Source organism: Ceratotherium simum, chromosome 22 (assembly GCF_057802395.1).
Source record: "Ceratotherium simum simum isolate JZ-2026a chromosome 22, ASM5780239v1, whole genome shotgun sequence".
NCBI lineage: Eukaryota > Metazoa > Chordata > Mammalia > Perissodactyla > Rhinocerotidae > Ceratotherium > Ceratotherium simum.
Genome location: NC_141921.1, coordinates 22,969,113 through 22,988,134, shown reverse-complemented (window position 1 = coordinate 22,988,134; position 19,022 = coordinate 22,969,113). Strand labels below are relative to the sequence as shown.

At 43.0% G+C, this 19,022-nt stretch overlaps 1 protein-coding gene across 1 annotated transcript in view; it reads right to left on the bottom strand.

Moving 5' to 3' along the window:
• Positions 1-6,439: 6,439 nt before the first annotated feature.
• The window catches only part of PSMB2 (proteasome 20S subunit beta 2), a 31,793-nt gene continuing 19,210 nt past the window's right edge, over positions 6,440-19,022 (bottom strand). Inside the window, exons 4-6 of the mRNA XM_004425938.3 lie at positions 10,450-10,612; positions 8,694-8,743; positions 6,440-6,674 (exon numbers count right to left, since the gene is read on the bottom strand). Coding sequence (XP_004425995.1) covers positions 6,567-6,674; positions 8,694-8,743; positions 10,450-10,612 — 321 coding nt within the window. The 3' untranslated portion in view covers positions 6,440-6,566. The remainder of the gene's footprint in view (positions 6,675-8,693; positions 8,744-10,449; positions 10,613-19,022) is intronic.

Below are 19,022 nucleotides of genomic sequence, written 5' to 3'. Positions count from 1 at the left end.
TAGATCATTCCCCAAAGCACACGTGTTCTAGGATCTCTTACCTTACAAAACATAAATCCTTTCCCATTTATTTCCTTTGCAGTTAAAGTTTTTGAAAGATTGCTACACCCCTACCTCTACTTCCTCACCCCCAATTCACTCTTCAACTCACTTCAATCTGGCTTCTATCTCCACCAGTCTACTGAAATCCATTCATCAAGGTCATCAATGGCCACAATATCAAATCCAAAGGCCTTTTTTTCTAGACTTAACAGCACTGGACATGGCTGATCACTTACTTACTCTTTTCTGAAACACTCTCTTCTCTGTGGCTCCCAACTTCTCCTGGTTTCCTCTGACTTCACTGGTTCCAACTCTGGCTCCTTCTCTACTTAATCTCTAACCATGGGCCTTCCTCAGGGCCTTCGCCCTGAACTCCAGGCTCGGATGTACAACTGTCTGCCTGATGTCTCCAGTGGACTGTCTAACAGGCATCTCAAATTATGTCCAAAATGGAGTACTTGACTCCAGTACTCAAATCTTGACCTCCCCCACACTTTCCCACTCAGTAAATGGCACAACCGTCTACCCAGTTGCTCAAGCCAGAAACCAGGGAGTCATATTTGATTCTTGGTCTACACCCAATCTGTCAGAAAGTCCATCATCTTCTATCTCCTCTGCCACCACCCTAGTCTTCAGGACTTCTGCAGTAGCCTTCCAGCTGGCCTCCCTGTTTTCACTGGTACACCTTCATACTGAGGGCCTGCAATGTCTGGACTTTACCTACTTCTTCAACCTTATCTTAAACTATTCCCTTCATCACTCCCTTTGCTCTAGCCACACTGGTTTCCTTTCTATTCCTCAAATTACCACTTTGTTTTATGCCTCAGGGTCATTGCACTCACTGTTCTCTTTGCCTGGAATGCTCTTCCCCCAGTTCTTTGTAGGTGTGCTGTTAGAGACAGATATTGAGTGTTTTGAAGAAATAAAGGGAACATGGGGGTCTAGGCATCATCTCCCAGGTAAAAGTCCAAAGACATGGTTTCTTTTCCCAAGAAGTTTCACTGCCTCAGCCCACCCATATAAAAGGAGGAATAGAGGAAAGGCTGGAAGCTCTGCTTTAACCAAAGCCCTGGGCCTGGCAAGACACATTCAACTACTAAAATTATCTTAGACTATGGGAAGTTGAGGGGATTAAATGAGATAATAGACATACAGCACTTAAACAATGCCCAGCACATAATAACAAATCAATAAAAGGTTATAAATCTCTCTAAGGTGAAGAAGGAAGAAACTAGTGTATTACAAGCTTTTCAGTGCCAGACAAGTTTCCCTAAGTTAACTACATGGTCCTCACCAGTCCTACTTTAGACATAAGAAAATTGTAACACAGAGCAAGTAAGTAGGACTCAGGCAGATCTGTCTGATCTACCAATCCCTTCACTTCCACTGCACCACACAGCTCTGCAGAGGCTCATAGGCCTGAGCCCAGAGAGGGGAAGCAGGTTCTCTCAGCCTTTGGGCTCCCAGGCTCTGCTCCTCCAGTGTATGGTCAGGATTGTCACAGTGCAGAGGCAGCAGTACAGTGTGAAGACTATAAGCGGCATAAGAAGCTTCTAATGAGGCTTCAGCATTTGATTCTCCCCAGTAAGGTTTTTTGTCTTTTTTCCCATAGCAAAATAGTGTTTCAGCCTCTGACTAGCTGGGTTTAGCCCTAAGGAAAAGTAGATGATGATTAAAGAAAAAGTATACGTGGATGGTTTACACGGCTTCGTTTTTTGTTTTTTTTTGTGTGTAAGATCAGCCCTGAGCTAACATCCATGCTAATCCTCCTCTTTTTGCTGAGGAAGACCGGCTCTGAGCTAACATCTATTGCCAATCCTCCTCCTTTTTTTCCCCAAAGCCCCAGTAGATAGTTGTATGTCATAGTTGCACAACCTTCTAGTTGCTGTATGTGGGACGCAGCCTCAGCATGGCTGGAGAAGCAGTGCGTCGGCGTGCGCCCGGGACCCGAACCTGGGCCGCCAGTAGCGGAGCGCGTGCACTTAACCGCTAAGCCACAGGGCCGGCCCTACACGGCTTCTTTTTTGCAAAGTAGCTGTGAATTGAATGGAGAGTATTCAGACTGGGTAAACATCATGATTTTGGGAGTTTATACTCATTTAAAGAAAAGACTTTCCTCTTTCCTTTTAAAGGATCATAGTGCTCCAGGAGGAATAAGAAAAGGGTAGCCTTTGAAAACCTTCCCTCCCTCAAACCTCATAAAGGAAGAAATGTAGGCCTTTCTCCTCCCAAACACAAACTTGTAACTCACACACAGAAGCTAAGCAAGTAGGAGACATCTAGAAAGGATCCCAGGAATGTCCCTCCTTCTCCTGACTGGGCAAGGCTGTTGCTTTAGTCCAAGGGCCAAGGTGAGGAGACAGTGAAAGGACTCTGGGCTTCAGGCATTAGCCAGGATTCAGGCAGAGCAGGCTCAGCCACTGTTGCTCAGCTGGCAACGCCAAGATCTTCCCAAGCTATTTCAGTGCCCTCTTCTGTCTCTCTTTGAGGTTCTTTGTCAGCCTCCCCAACCTCTTCACTAGCCAGAGCTGAGCTTCCCTACCCCGAGGCAAAACAGCTGCCCTCTTCTCCAACCTATTCCCTCTCACCCGAAGCCTGGAAGGAATAAATTGTCTTCTGTGTATTAATCACCTGAAAGCAGATGGGAACCAATCAGAAGACCATTCTGAGCAGTGTTTAACCAGTAATGTTAAAGAATCGGTGCATTCCCCATGTTTTTCAAACTTCAGGAAATCAATTTAGAAGGACACAGCTGGGTGTCTTATCACCCGGTGGCACAGCGGTTAAGTTCACATGCTCCACTTCAGCGGCCAGGGGTTTGCAGGTCCGGATCCTGGGCGTGGACCTAGGCACCGCTTATCAAGCCATGCTGTGGCGGCGTCCTATATCAAGTAGAAGAAGATGGGCACGGATGTTAGCCCAGGGCCAATCTTCCTCAGCAAAAAAGAGGACTGGCAACATGTGTTAGCTCAGGGCTAATCTTCCTCAAAAAAAAAAACAAAAAAAAAGGACACAGCTGACATTTGAAAAAATAAAATCTAAGAGAAAACAGATTAGAAAATATCAGAGTGCACTGCATCATCACTCAATCACACTTATACACATACTTGTCAAAGTTCCACAAAGCAATGCTTACCCTTTTCACAGTAAGTATATATATAGGTGTGAAGTCATACATCTATGCCGTGGCCATATAAATTCAGTTGGACCATGGGCTTTAGGAGGTGTAGAAGAGGGAAAGGAAATTGGGGAGCTAGGTTAGAGAGGCCTAGCATGACAAAGTAAAGAATTGGGCTTTATTCTATAAGCAATGGAAAAACATCATTAAGTTTTATGTGAGGCGAGGAATGAATGATCAAACTTGGTTTTTAGAGTACAGAGAAAGAACTGGAGAGAGAACAGATCGAAAGTAGAGAGATGTTAGGAGACTATTAGAATAGTCTAAGAAAGAAATGGGGGATAAACCAGAATAGTGGGGATGGAGATTTTTATTAAGAGATTTAGGAAGTAAAAATGCCAGATCTTGGTAACTATGTAAAGGTATGAGAAACAGAAGAAATAAACAATGATGCCCAGCTAAATGCAATGTGGTATCCTGGATTGTATCCTAGAACAGAAAAATGACGTTAGTGGGAAAACTAGCGAAATCTGAATAAAGGCTGGAATTTAGTTAATACTAACCTACCAACCAATGTTGGTTTCTTTAGTTTTGACCAATGTACTGCGCCTATGTAAGACATTAACATTAGGGGAAACTGCGTGAGGGGTCCAAGGATACTCTGTATTATCTTTGCAATTTTTCTGTAAAACCATTTATTCCAAAATAAGTTTATTAAAAATAAATGATGCCTAGGTTTCTGGCTTGGGCACTTGGGAACCACGTGGCTCTAATTCTCTAAGATGGAATGCTGTAGAGGAAGTCTGGAGTGGGGGCAGATGGTAAGGCTCAACATTAGACATGTTGAGTTTGATGTCCCTATGGCTGGAGGGTGAGATACTTAGGAATAAGTTGATCTGGAACTCAGAAAAGAGATCTGGGTTGGCGGAAAGAGACTGGGAGTCAGGGTGGGCTGGTGGTCTTGTCTGAGATTACCCTGGGGACACTTATATTCAAAGACAGAGAACCAGTTCATTCCTGGTGAGGCTTGGATGCAGAATAACAAGTTTACCAATGATTATATACTTACTGAGCACTTACTTGCCAGGCCCTGTTCTAAATGCTTTACATTATCTCATGGAATCCTCATAACCTCCCCCATGGAATAGGTATAATTTTGACCATCTTATAAATGGGAAAACCATGAAGCAGGATTGCCTATGCTTTAGTAGTGGTACTCAACTGAGGCAAGCATCAGAATCACCTATGGAGCTTTAAAATGGATGCCTTAGAAAGATACTCAGGAATCTAGCCAAAAGCCCAAAGCCATGCATATTTATAGTGGTGCTGGAGGTTGAACCAGCTGTGGTGATGTGAATCATCTTTCCTCCCATTTATTCAATGATTAGCTTTCTCCTTATGGTATAAAGCATTTACCACTGGTGTATCAGAAAGTGTATGACAGGGGCCGGCCCTGTGGCCTAGTGCCTAAGTTCAGTGCACTCTGCTTCGGTGGCCCAGGTTCAGTTCCTGGGCCTGGACCTACATCGCTCGTCGGTGGCCATGCTGTGGCGGAGACCCACATGCAAGATAGAGGAAGACTGGCACAGATGTGAGCTCAGGGTGAATCTTCCTCAAGCAAAAAGAGGAAGATTGGAAACAGATGTTAGCTTAGGGCAACTCTTCCTCAGCAAAAAAAAAAAAAAAAAAGGGTATGACATTCAAATCTGATGTTAACTCAATACTGTTAATATGAACGTTCTAGATAGGTAGTGTCTTAGAGAGTTGATATATTTCACTTCAGATAAACCAAAAACCTATCTGTATGTGATATTAAGAGTAGCACAGATTTAGATAAAGTAGGGCTTATCTTATTTAAGACCAAATGGTGCTCGAAGTATGGTTCTCAGACCAGCAGCAGCAGCAGCATCAATTGGAAATGTTAGAAATACAAAATCTCAGGCCATACCCCAAACATGCAGAAACTATAGGGGTAGGACCCAGCAAGCTGTTTCAGTAAGTCTTCCAGGGGACTGGGATGCATGCTCAAGTCTGAGGACCACTGCTCCAAAGAAGCTTCAATCCAGTGATTCTCTATCATGACTGAAGAGAAGAATTACTTTAGAAGCTTTAAAAAAATATTCCTATGTTTAGGCCCCAAACCTACTTAGTTAGAATCTGGGAGTGAATGTAGCCTAATCATTTACACTAAAATAGAAAACTCCCCAGGTGATTCTTTTTTTCTTTGTGAGGAAGATCAGCCCTGAGCTAACATCCATGCCAATCCTCCTCCTTTTGCTGAGGAAGACCGGCTCTGAGCTAACATCTATTGCCAATCCTCCTCCTTTTTTTTTCCCCCCAAAGCCCCAGTAGATAGTTGTATGTCATAGTTGCACATCCTTCTAGTTGCTGTATGTGGGACGCGGCCTCAGCATGGCCGGAGAAGCGGTGCGTCGGTGCGTGCCCGGGACCCGAACCCTGGCCGCCAGTAGCGGAGCACGCACACTTAACCGCTAAGCCACGGGGCCGGCCCTCTCCAGGTGATTCTGATACAGATATCTGGTTAGGAACCACTGTTTTAGTGGCACCAATCAAAAAACGTCTCTTCATTTCCAAAAAGCCAGATTAGGAAGTAAAACAGATATCCGGTTAACTGCCTCTAGTACATCGATTTAATGGAGTATCATGCAACTGTCAACAATAAGGTAGCCATATAGGTACTGATATAAAACAATCTCCAATAGAGTGTTAAATGAAATAAGCAATATGTAGAATTTAAAAATATCTTTAAAAGGGGAGGAGTATGTGCATGTACACACCCATACACATGCCCGTTCTTTATACAGTAACATCGCATCTCTTAAAGGATAGATAAGAAATTAGTAGCTGAAGTTTCCTCTAGGAGGGGAAGCAGGTGATCAAATTATAGGGACAGGAGAAACATTTTTTACTATGTGTTATTGTACTGTTCACATTTTTTACTAAGTGCATGGCATTGCCATTCAAATTAACTAATTGATTTAAAAAATTTTAAGTTTAGGGGCAAAAAGAACCACTGCTTTAGAGGGAATGAGACATTAGCAAGCAAGATATATGAAACAGCTAGATGGGAAGGAAGCTGGGTAGCGAAATAGAATGTGGGGCTGTCAGCTGCTAAAGGGCAATTACAGCATTAATGAAGGGAAAGGGGCGGGAGGAAAGACAGTCCTGTAAAAAAGTCCAATGCAGACAATCCTCCCTCCTAATGTGGGAGGTGTCCTTGAGGTGACATTAGGTAAACCAAGACTCAAACCAGAGAGCTCAATTTGTCCATATTCAGCTTTATTCTGAATTAACCATCTATCAAGAGTACAGGTCAAAAGAGTAGAAAAACATAAAGGAGCCCATCAAAAAAAGTTTCCTGGCAAGGGGTAGGGAGGGCATAATGTTAGGAGCCCTGTTTAGGAAAAGAAATGTTGTCCAGCTCATGAATGCCATTTTTGTCAATGATTCGAACACTGAAGGCTGGCAGATTCAGGATGAAGCGCTTCTGGAGCTGCAGAGAGACATGAAGGAAATCAGTCAACAAATATTTACTGAGCATTAACTAGGGGCCAGGCTGTGTTCTAGGCACTGGGCATACCAGCAGATAAGAGCTTACATTCTATTGGGGGTAGTTGGTCCTAGGACACTGGGGAAAGCCCAAACTGCAGCTGGCAGCTGACTGCAATATAGTAAGCATGAACTGGGAGATGCAGCTGGGAGCTTGTCTCTGGTCAGTTAGCAGATGAAAGAATGAGACAATCCAATGCTCCAAGGCTCTATTCCCCACAGTCTGCTACCCATCAGCCTGGTAAACAGACTTCTCTTTTAAAATGTCTCAAGGTAATAAGCCAAACAAAGGAGTGACTGCCCTAGGAATAAGCTTTGGACCAAAGCAACGCGCTCTTAAGTCTCAATAGTTTGCTCCAGTCACCCACCCACATTATAAAAACCGTGTGTGAGTGTGTGTGTTTGTGTGTGTAGCCGGAGGGGCAGTGGGAAGGATGTCAGTAGAACTGCTCTTGGAACCACCTCTGCTTCTGTCTCCTCCAATCCAAGCTGACTAGTCATTAAAGTAATATCTCTGCACTCTCATAAGACTCTGCTTGAGAGGCTGTTGCAAAGGAGCTGTGATCTACATGCATGGAAGCAGACAGCCCCACTAACCTGGCTGGAGACCACCGAGGAACACAGCTGGAGAAAATCTTTGCTTCCGTGGCTACCGTTCCTGGACACCTCACTTAGTCTCCAGAGAGAACGCACAAAGCTCTCTACCTGCTCCCTTAGGAGCATATCTCAGAAATGTCTACCTCCCCAGGCTTAAGCCCTCCCTCCCTTGCTATTTCCCATCTCCTTTACAGCTGAGGACTGGGCAGCAACAACCCATTCCATTCCAGAATCCTCTCTGGCTGATGACTCCTATGTCCAGAAACAAGCTCCAAGATCAAGAAAAGGTGACAACAGGAAATATGGGTTTCTAAAATGATTGTCTTTAGGATCCCTGGGTAATAAAAGTCTCAAAGCACTTGATATTCCAGTGGCTTCTTCCTGACAGCCCCTTGTAACGCTTGGGGCTGCTGGACTAATACGGCCTCTCAGCTGAACGGTAAGAAAAGCACATGAGTTTATTCTCAGTTTCTGCTTTAGAAAGGGGACTTACAAACAAGAGGAAGAAGGGCGCACTGTGGACTGAAAATGACAGGCCTGTGTAAGAGGCAAACTGACATTACATCCAGTGCTCCCACCTGCTCTCATTCTCCTCCTCTCACTAGACCATGAAGTCAAGTTCATCCTTACGCCACAAGAACAGTTAAAGAATGAAAACAGACCTGCTTTCTTTTCCTCCTCATTCTCCATTTATATCCCAAAGCCTTAGACTATTAGGAGTAGTACTGAAATGGGTGAGTCGTGTTCCTGGTCTCCTAAACTAAAGGCTACTCTCTCCTTCTGCCCAAAGCTTCCCAGTTGCTTTCTATGGCCTCCTGAGTTCTCTTTCTCTCGAGGACTCATGCACTGTTAAGGGAACAGTCAGTATGGCAACTCTAGGTGGCACAAGAATAGAGCAGGTATAAAGGCTAGGGCAGTAGTTCTTAAGGTATGGCCCAGCTACCACCTGCAGCAAAATCACCTGGGACTGCTAGTTCAAATATTCTCAGGCTCTATACCAGGACAACTGAATCAGAATCTCAGGAGAGGAGGGGGCGGGCATGAATCTGCCTTTTTTTTTTTTTTTTAACAAGATCCCCAGATGACCCTTATACATGCTAAAATTTGAGAACCACTAGTCTGGATGAACCAAAAAGAAAAGTAATCAAATTGTTAAAATTGACATTGATGAGGAGGTGACCCAGGAGAGAAAAAATAAGCTTGTTACCCACCAAACTCTATCCCTGGTAGCAACTTCACATCTGGTTAATGGGTATTTATTACACCTTCTGGCAAGGATTAGAAAAAATCCAACCAAGGAACTGGAACAATACTGGCAAATAGAGAGATGAAACATTTCTTTCAGGATCCCACGGGAGCTACTCACCTCCTCCAGACATTTCCTAAGAAGCTCCACTGCCCTGTCACGTGAGATAGCTGAAAGAGAACACAGAGGCCAAGCACTCAAGGTGCTGCCATTAAGTCCAACTCTCCGCCGCAACTGCTGGTTAAGTTTGAAACTTCTTCTGGTCAGCGTGCCATACAAATGAAAAAGGCAAAAAAATGCCTAGCCTTCTAGCTTGCAACAAACGTATTCCATATGCAGGGTGCCCCAGACCCAATGCTCTGGCAGCCACAAGCCATTGAAAATTGATTTGCTATAGAGAAGGGTAACCATGACGGAATTCCGCCTCCCATGGCCAGGGCCTGCCTCCAGAGAAGTCCAGCAGCCTGCCTCTTTTTTATAGCCCATCCCTCCCCAACCCCCGCTTTAGGCCAGGGCTTAAATCAGCTCCATCTGCCCTAGCCAGCTGCGAAATCAGGGACAGGGAGGACAGGGCCAGAGTTTTAGCCTCACTTCCCCAGCTGGGTCTCAGTTTAACAATGGAAAGAGAATTCATAGGATGGGGCTGAGACACTCATAAAACAGGAGTCAAAGGAACAGTGCCTGGGCATGACAAACTGAGATGACATATTATGCAGTTAGGCTTCAGGGGTGGTTGGTGGTTATTTTGGTGGGCAAATAAGCTGTATCACTGACAGATGCCAAATCAAGAAACAGTCACTAGGAGGCCAGGCTAATTCTTTTCAGGATGTGGCCTGGAGCTCTGGTGTGTCTGAGGCTGAACGAGAGGGCAGCACCAAAAAAGGAATGAGCAAGCCAGATTTTTACTATACTGACCAGGAAGAATGGAATGTAAGGAAAGAAGTGGTTATCCGTGCTGCACCTATAGCCTGTGAAAGCTAAGAATCTCAAATGTCTATTGCTCACAGTAGCTCAAGTTGAGGTTGGGATTGGGGTCAGAAGACAGAACTTTGCACAAAAGCATCCCTGTCTTAGAAGCTTTGCCAAGCTGACAGTTTATTGACAAGTAGAGGGCCAGCTTTTTCTTGCAGGAGGGGGCAGCCATTAGGTAATAAGAACCCAGGGAAGGGCACAGGCTTGTGGCCTTCAAAAGCTTTGACATCTAAACAAAGAAATCTTCAGTTGTCACACTGGGGACCTGTCCATCCTCACAAGCTCAAAACAAACACACAGGGCCGGCCCCGTGGCTTAGCGGTTAAGTGCACGCACTCCACTGCTGGGGTCCCGGGTTCAGATCCCGGGCGTGCACCAACACACCGCTTCTCCGGCCATGCTGAGGCCGCGTCCCACAAACAGCAACTAGAAGGATGTGCAGCTATGACATACAACTATCCACTGGGGCTTTGGGGGGAGAAAATAAATAAATTAAATTATTAAAAAAAAAAAAAAAAACAAACACACAAACCACTTGGTTTACTTGCTCATTCTCTAAAACTTAGATGCTAATAAGCATCTAGGCAGGGCAAAATGAGTAAAAAAAACTGAACTTCTGTAACTGAAGAATTATAGTTTTACTCACTACTCCAACCCCCCTTTAAAACAAAACAAAACCCAGCTCTGGACGTATGCTCCTTTTGTCTGGCAAAAGAGGGACTTTTATCAGCTTTTCAATAACCCTACTGACCCACAGGAGCTTCCAGAGGATACCTACATGTGCTTCTTAGGATCCATCCTCTCTTCAAGCCCTGGCCACCCAACTCCAAGGGGTAGTGCACAAAACCAGGAAGCAGCTGAGGACAGGGCTCTACTACTCCCTACCTAGAGTGCTGGAACTTACTTGGTGTGTAGTATCGGTCCAGGATACTGAGAGTCAGGAAGGCACCATAGCCGTGGGCTGCAAAAGGGGCCTTGGCCAAGGCTGCCAGGTAGTCCATGTAGTAGAGCGCCGGACCCTCATGCTCATCGTAGCCAGCCAGGAGGAGGTTGACATGATATGGGGTCTACAAAAGAAAGACAGGGCAAAACGATGGTCAAAGCAGTAACACCAACATCTCTTCCCATGGCAAATGGGAGCATCCCCACTCTTGATGAATAAGAAAACAGCAGCAGCTAAGTAAATCATGATGAAAGTAAAAATTTAGAGAAATCTAAAGAACCTAGAGGGTGGTTAGAGGTAAAGGGAGGTCGGCTTGTTTTCTCTGAACAGAAGAGCTTCTGGAGGGCCGGCCCCGTGGCTTAGCGGTTAAGTGCGCACGCTCCGCTGCTGGCGGCCCGGGTTCGGATCCGGGCGCGCACCGACGCACCGCTTCTCCGGCCATGCTGAGGCCGCGTCCCACATACAGCAACTAGAAGGATGTGCAGCTATGACATACAACTATCTACTGGGGCTTTGGGGGAAAAAAATAAATAAACAAAATCTTAAAAAAAAAAGAAGAGCTTCTGGAGCACTTTAAGGTATATGAAAAAGCTGCTTTCTTCTTCTTTTTTTTTTTTTTGTGAGGAAGATCAGCCCTGAGCTAACATCCATGCTAATCCTCCTCTTTTTGCTGAGGAAGACCGGCTCTGAGCTAATATCTATTGCCAATCCTCCTCCTTTTTTTTTAACCCAAAGCCCCAGTAGATAGTTCCTTCTAGTTGCTGTATGTGGGACGCGGCCTCAGCATGGCCGGAGAAGTGGTGCATCCGTGCGCGCCCGGGATCAGAACCCAGGCCGCCAGTAGCGGAGCGCACGCACTTAACCGCTAAGCCACGGGGCCAGCCCTGCTTTCTTCTTAAAGCCTATGGACAAGAACCTGTTACAATAGGCCAGCCTGGTGGCGTAGTGGTTAAGTTCAGTGCACTCTGCTTTAGTGGCCTGGGGTTCACGAGTTCAGATCCCAGGCGCAGAACATTCATCAGGCCATGCTGTGGCAGCAACCCACATGCAAAATGGAGGAAGACTGCCAGATATTAGCTCAGGGCCAGTCTTCCTCAAGCAAAAAGAGGAGGACTGGCAACAGATGTTAGCTCAAGGCCAACCTTCCTCACCAAGAAAAAAAAAAAGAACCTATTACAAAAGCATTTCAAAGGCAAAGCATGGGTGCTCTTGTGTCTTTCCTAATTACTGAAACCAACCAACATAATTCTGCGAGTGTCAGGCCACAGACTAAAGACAGCAGCAGTTCCAACCACATCATCCAAAATAAACAGGCTCAGGGGCCGGCCCTGTGGCGTAGCAGTTAAGTGTGCGCGCTTCGCTGCTGGCGGCCCAGGTTCAGATCCCGGGCACGCACTGACGCACCACTTGGCAAGCCATGCTGTGGCGGCGTCCCATATAAAGTGGAGGAAGATGGGCACAGATGTTAGCTCAGGGCTGATCTTCCTCACAAAAAAAAAAAAAAACACCTCAACTTGAGGCTGACCCGGTGGCGCAAGTGGTTAAGTGCACACGCTCCGCTGCGGTGGCCCGGGGTTCGCTGGGTGGGACCTGGACAGGCACTGAGGCACTGCTTGGCAAGCCATGCTGTGGTGGCATCCCATATAACATGGAGGAAGATGGGCACGGATGTTAGCTGAGGGCCAGTCGTCCTCAGCAAAAAAAGAGGAGGATTGGCAGATGTTAGCACAGGGCTGATCTCCTCACAAAAAATAAATAAATAAATAAATAAATAAATAAACAAACAGGCTCAGTCTGGGCACCTGGACCAAAATCTCAAGTGGTAAACTGTATGTCCCACTATTAAAGAAACAACTATTGGGGTGGGGAAAGATAGCAGGTCTCAAATATTTAAGTCAAATCACTGAACTTTTAATATAGACAGTAACACTGGAAGTCCATAAATAAAAACATAGTAATGCTAGATGAACTGTAGATTTAGGTGAAATGCTAACATTTTCTAATATAACAAGGCTCCTCTAAGATAACTAAGAAGTCATTCCTATCAATGAGACAAAAAGTAACTGTAACTTGGATTTATAGGTGTCCTTTCTTTGTATTACCTGCAAGTCTAAAAATGCAAGTTTCTACAAACAACCTTGACAAAGTCACCTTACTCTTCATCTCCAAATGGATGATTATTTTTTTCTACACCAGCTAGGCCATTTACCATGTTCAATTCAGTCTGTGTATGTGCCAGGCATCAGTGGTGAGACTCCCATTTTACATGGCTTCCTTTTTCTCTGCAAAATGTGTTTTTCCTTTTGCATTTGCCTCAGTGGGTAGTGAGCAGGCCTTCCCCATGGTTATGTGCCCATCCCTAAACTTATGTATTCAATTAAAGGCACATTAAATGAAACTGAATACATATATGCACCCTATTATGGAGCATAAATAACAGCTAATAGTCCTAAAAGTGATATCATTCTTTGAACACTGATTAACATGAACACTTGGCAGCCTGAAGAAACTCATATCAGAGGAACAAATGAAAATATTACATACTTACTTGGAATTCCAAGCTAGCTGTGCTAAGTAACATCTCCTGAAGATTACAGAGTAGCCCTAACCTGCAAACAAGTTTCTGCTTTGGGGACAAGATGGTCGAGAGTCTCAGAGGAGTAAGAATTGACAAGCAGTAGTCAATTCTTCTGAGAAAATAATTACCTGCCTATGATATTTCCCAGGGGGTAGCGTGCTATACTCTGCCAGGTCCTGGAATTCTCTGCTGCATTCTGTGACTGTTCTTAGTAAGTCTGACCTTAAGCAACACATTTAACCCCTATGAGCTTCTGTTCCCCTGTGTATAAAACTGGGTTAATTAATCCTTCCCCTTTCTGTCTTCTAAGGAGTATGGTAAGAAAAAATAATATAGGTGAGGCATCCCAAATTCTGGAAGAAAAGATGCTACCTAAATTCCTAGTATATTAGCTACACCCTAGTCTCCTTTTGATAGCTTACCACTTTAAACAACAACAAAACTGTTTAAATTAAAGATAAAAAATATATAACTAATGGCATGTTTTTTGTGTGTGTGAGGAAGACCAGCCCTGAGCTAACATCCGATGCCAATCCTCCTCTTTTTGCTGGGGAAGACTGGCCCGGGGCTAACATCCGTGCCCATCTTCCTCTACTTTATATGGGATGCCGCCACAGCATGGCTTGACAAGTGGTGCGTCGCTGTACGCCCGGGATCCGAACCTATGAACCCTGGGGCTGCCAAAGTGGAGCACGCACACTTAACCACTACACCACCAGGTCGGCCCCTAATAGCATTTTTTTTTTTTTTTTTTTAAAGATTTTATTTATTTATTTTTCCCCCAAAGCCCCAGTACATAGTTGTCTGTCATAGCTGCACATCCTTCTAGTTGCTGTATGTGGGACGCGGCCTCAGCATGGCTGGAGGAGCGGTGCCTCAGCGCGCACCCGGGATCCGAACCCAGGCCGCCGGCAGCGAAGCGCACGCACTTAACCGCTAAGCCACGGGGCCGGCCCTAATAGCATTTTTTAAAGTGTGAAAACAGTACTGTAAAATCAGGCAGACAGAATATCTTGGTGTTCTTACAGTTAAAAATTAGAATAGCAAAAAGGAGAGAGAGACAGAGACACAGAGAGAAACACAGCAAGGGGATTCTAACTTGTTTCCCTCCCCAAGAGATTTAATAATATAATCTATTACCTATCACAAAATAAGTTCTTCCTTTTGCTAAGAGGGTAACTCTACTCTTCTTCATTCACTGCCAAAACACTCACTGTATGGTTAACCAAAACACTTTTATCAAATTGCAATGGTATATTAAGGATCCATCCAGATACCCAAAGAGGCCTTACCAGCAGAACCCAGATATGTTCTGTCTCCAATGAGGATCTTGCCCATACTATGAGATTAAACTGTGTTTAAAACAATTAATGTGATTTTAAAAGCCACCACCAAAAGATGTTACATGAAACTATGTTAATAGAACTCCAAAAGCAAACTGTATTTCTTACTTGGTCTATATAATATCATTTATTTATGCTTAGGCATCTGACACACCCACTCATCAAAGCTGGTATCAGAAGCTACAACACGTGGTAAATAGGAAGATAACTCACAAATTATTGTGTGACTCTGAATTACCAACTTTTGCAAGTGTGAGATGCTTAAGCATAAATAAATGGTGTTACCTAGACTAATTAAATCAATACATTTGTGTAACAACTTGCAGTTTCTGAAATTCTTCTGACAATGCTTCATCAAAGATGTCTGGTTTACACTAGTTTTTTAAAAATTTCAAATAAAGTCTTACGTACTGTCATTTTCTCACTCCTCTAAGACTTATGGCATTCAAAATGACAAAGCCATAGTTATGAATTTCTTGACTGTTACATTCCCTCATATTCTTGATTCATTAGTGTTTTCCTGGAATGAGACAAATTCCAAGCCATTCAACTTTGTGCTATTCTTACAGCATACACACGTGTGACTGTTTGTGGTGTGTTTAGGGAAATACTTAGTAAGACACAATCCACCTATTCAAATATTTATACCAATTATAAGCTCCATGAAGGCAGGACTATATGTGGCTTGTTCAATGATGTACAAGCATGTAGTATATGCTCAATAAATATTTGTTGAATGAATGAGTAATAATTATACCAGAAAGCATTACATATGTTTTAATATATATACAGCTAACTCCTTGTATCACGAGAAGAAAGACTAAGAAAACCACTAAACAAATGTTAGAAAGTGATAGGTCCTACTTCTGAAAACTGGTTCAAGTTTAAATCGATTGCCAGCATCTCTCTGAATGCATATATATTCTTTCTTTTTGCTGGATTCCTGGGTCCTTCTCTTTCTACTTCCTTTTAGACATGGGTTGCTAAGTAAAGGAAACTTGAGGATACAGGTCAGGCATTTAGAATTGAACGAAGGAGAGAATAACAGCATAAAGAAATATCTGAGGAAAAAACAGCTGGGCTATACTGCAGAGTTAGACTTGAGTGTGAAATCCGGCTCTATTACCAGATGTGTGGCTTTAGAAAAGTTGGTCACAACCTCTCTGAATTTTAATGTTCTCATTGAAAACATGGGATAATACCTACTACAAAAGGGCTGCAGTGAAGATTCAAAGAGATAAGGCATATAAATGATAAGCATAGTGCCTAAAACATAGTAAAGGCTGGATAAATGCTAAAATTATTACTAGAAAAACAATCATCTACGAATTTCATAGTGTCCATGAAACAAACATGGCAAGTACTCAGGAGAAGCCCATCTACTCCTGGCACTAAAATACAAGATAAATTCCTCATCTATGTCTTTATAAAAGGATACAGAGGGATGTTTATAAAAAGTGCCCAGTATACTGCCTGACACACAGTAGAAATACAGTAAATGATAGTTTCCTCCTCTCTCCTTCCTGGACTCTCTTCAGAGTCCCTAAAGGTGATGGATTTCATCGTCAAAAACATTGACGTGTTTTTGACACACTGAAGTGTCAACAAGCATTGACACTTACAGCATATCTGCTTCACAGTCAATGCCCCCTAACCTATCTTGAGACTGACATAGGCATGGAGACATAGAGATTTTCTGGAAACCTGAAAAAACAAAAACAAATCCTACATCCAGATTTAGAGAGTAAATTACCATTTATTAAGTAGCTTCACGCTGTTTCCGCCCTTACAGATATGTCCCTCCTGAAGGCTAAGCCTCACTTTCGAGCTACTTTTTCATCAGTTCCCTTCCTTCCCATGATCAGTATTACATGTGAGAATATGCCAATGATTGGGGAAATGGGAACACTAATCAATCATGACAGAGTAGCCAGAAATCCTCTATCTTTTACAAGTAATCCTTAGTCTGTGCATGACATAATCTAGTCTGTGCTTGTCTCCACTATTCCAATTGTTTAACTAGCAAGTCTAGGTAATAAAGTTATGAGGTCCCCAAGGCGAAGAACTGTATCTTACACGTCTAGGCATCTTCCACAGCAAAGGCTAGGACTGACTATATGTATAATTTTGAATTAACCTAAACATACAAATGACCAGTAAAGGAATCCAAACATTTAGCTGAGACACGCTCTGCCCGATGGCCCTGAGAATCACCATCAATGGTTTGCAGTGCAAATACCAACATGCTTAGGTTTAAAGTTGTACCTAAATGATATATATATAACATTTTTTTAATGAACAATCCTGGGAACTCAAAATGTATTTTAGCTTCTAAAATAAAGTACCATCAAAATTTTGCCTCTTTTTACAAGTGGGAGAAAAAAAAAAAAAAACTAGACAAATGTAGTATCTTTTTCTCCCTTAAAAAATACATGATATAAGCTTGTTTTTAAGGTAGAGAGCTTTAAGTCATTTTGAGATTTCCTCATCTATATAACAGGGATAAAACAGTATCCATCATTACAGGGTTGTGGCAAGGTTTAAATAAATAAACATTTATTGCTCAATGCAATGCTTGTCACATAGTAATAACAGATTAGTTATTATCATCATCATTACCATCACCACCATCATTTTTAGGATCTGACTACATTATTTACAAATCTAACTAGATAAGAAGATCAAGAAGATGTACCACAGAGAGCCAATAAAATTATCCACCTGTTTTTGGTTGCTAAAAGGGATAAAATTTAAGCCAGGGGAATTAGCCAATAAGCACATCTCTTACTTACTTTTCCCTGGGATTGAAATGGACATCGTAAGTACCTCTGGGCCCTGCAGAATTGAGCTCGGTTCCCTTGTACATTTGGGAGTAAGGGGTGTACATGGCACACACATGCAAACTTTCCTTAAGTTAGATGGAGTGTTTCCCTCCCTCCAACTTTTGTGCATACAAGTCCTTGAATATTCCCTTTCTCATGAAAAAGAAACACTGTAGTGATTAAGAAGAGTGTGAAATTCCATAAATTTTACAGCTAAAGAGAACAGTTGTGATAAATACACTGAAACAACAAAATCAGCGACGAGAGTCTGGGCGGTGACAAGCAGTGGTGTGACATCTGGCGGAAGCCAAAGTCACAGCAAGGGGGAGAGACGTGGGCGTGAGGAAGCATCCTGCCGAGCGGGGACACAGAAAAAGAGAGGAATTGACAGTGTTCCTTTGGAGCCAGGCCAGCCTTTGCCACCTCTAATTGAAAAGGACGATGTCGCTATGAGTGAGGTGCCATGGAGAACAGTGCTGGTTCTTTTGCGACGTGCAGCACCTTGGAATATTAAGCAGTATGTGAAGCATGCTTCCATTCCTGGAGGGTCAGTAATTTGGAAGGAGATGCAGAACCACCAACGGGACAAGGGAGTTGGTCTAGTGATGACAAGGTTTTAATAAATGAACTTCTAAACACACTAAACAGAGAATGAGCTTTGAAGAGAACAGTGCTTGCTATTTCTTTTAGTCCAGCCAGTTGTCAAAGCGGCCTAAAATTCCATCTTTGGCACTGACTATCTCACAAGAATGCTGTTTATAGAGTTAGAAGGGATCTAAAAGCTCAACTAGTTTATATAACATCCCTTCTACAAACGTGGGAACTCAAGTTCAAAGAGGGGACAGTGACTTGCCCTAAACCACCCAGCTAACTGGCATTAGAGTCAGGACCAGGCTTCCTGATGCCAAGTCTTGTGTGCTTTTCTAGGAAACCGTGCTGCCTCCACAAAATGGAAATTAGTGTGAAAATATGATTCACTATGTAAATGCCAGTTTCACACTCAAATATTTCAGAATGTATTATTTTGCATACCACATCTATTATCCTCTATTTCATATATCACATCTTATATGACGAATAATATTTCAAGTTTTAAAAGGGCAGATTTAATTTATTTATTAATTTTTAATTAACAAATCAATTATTATCTTCTTACACTGGTGCTCTGAACTCGGAATCAGGAGCTTGTTTCCAATAACCAACAGAATTTACTAGCTATCTGCTTTGGGTGGGTTTGGTGGTATAACTTTAAAATTTCAATGTCAATTTTGCCGTTTTAATTAAAGAAGGACTTTGTACCTATATCGGAATTGCAACGTTCACTATTTCAAACACCTAAAAAAAAATCTCAAAGATTTCAGCAATGTCCAACTGTCCTCATGACCTAACTACCTTTTCTAGCTCTACAAGATTATGATTTTAGGATAGGGATGAGGCTGGGGAAGAACTCTCTATCCCTAATGCCTAAGCAATACAGAATCATTTGTACCTTGACTTTAATCCTCTTTGACATAGTCCTTTTTAAGGAAACCCATCACTCTTTTTCTAATAACAATGGTGACTATGCCTTAAGTATAAATGTACACAGTTTGTAAAAGGCTTCAACCAAATCCTCTGAGAGTTCTCTGAGACTACAACACAGGATAATCATGAAATGGGCTGATATTCTAACCAACTTCACCTGTGCATTTGGAATGTGAATATATCATAAATTCGAAAAATGTTATTTGGCATTTACTATGTGAGAAGCATTGTGCCAGGTGATGAAGATGGAAGCCTGGATCTGGAAGG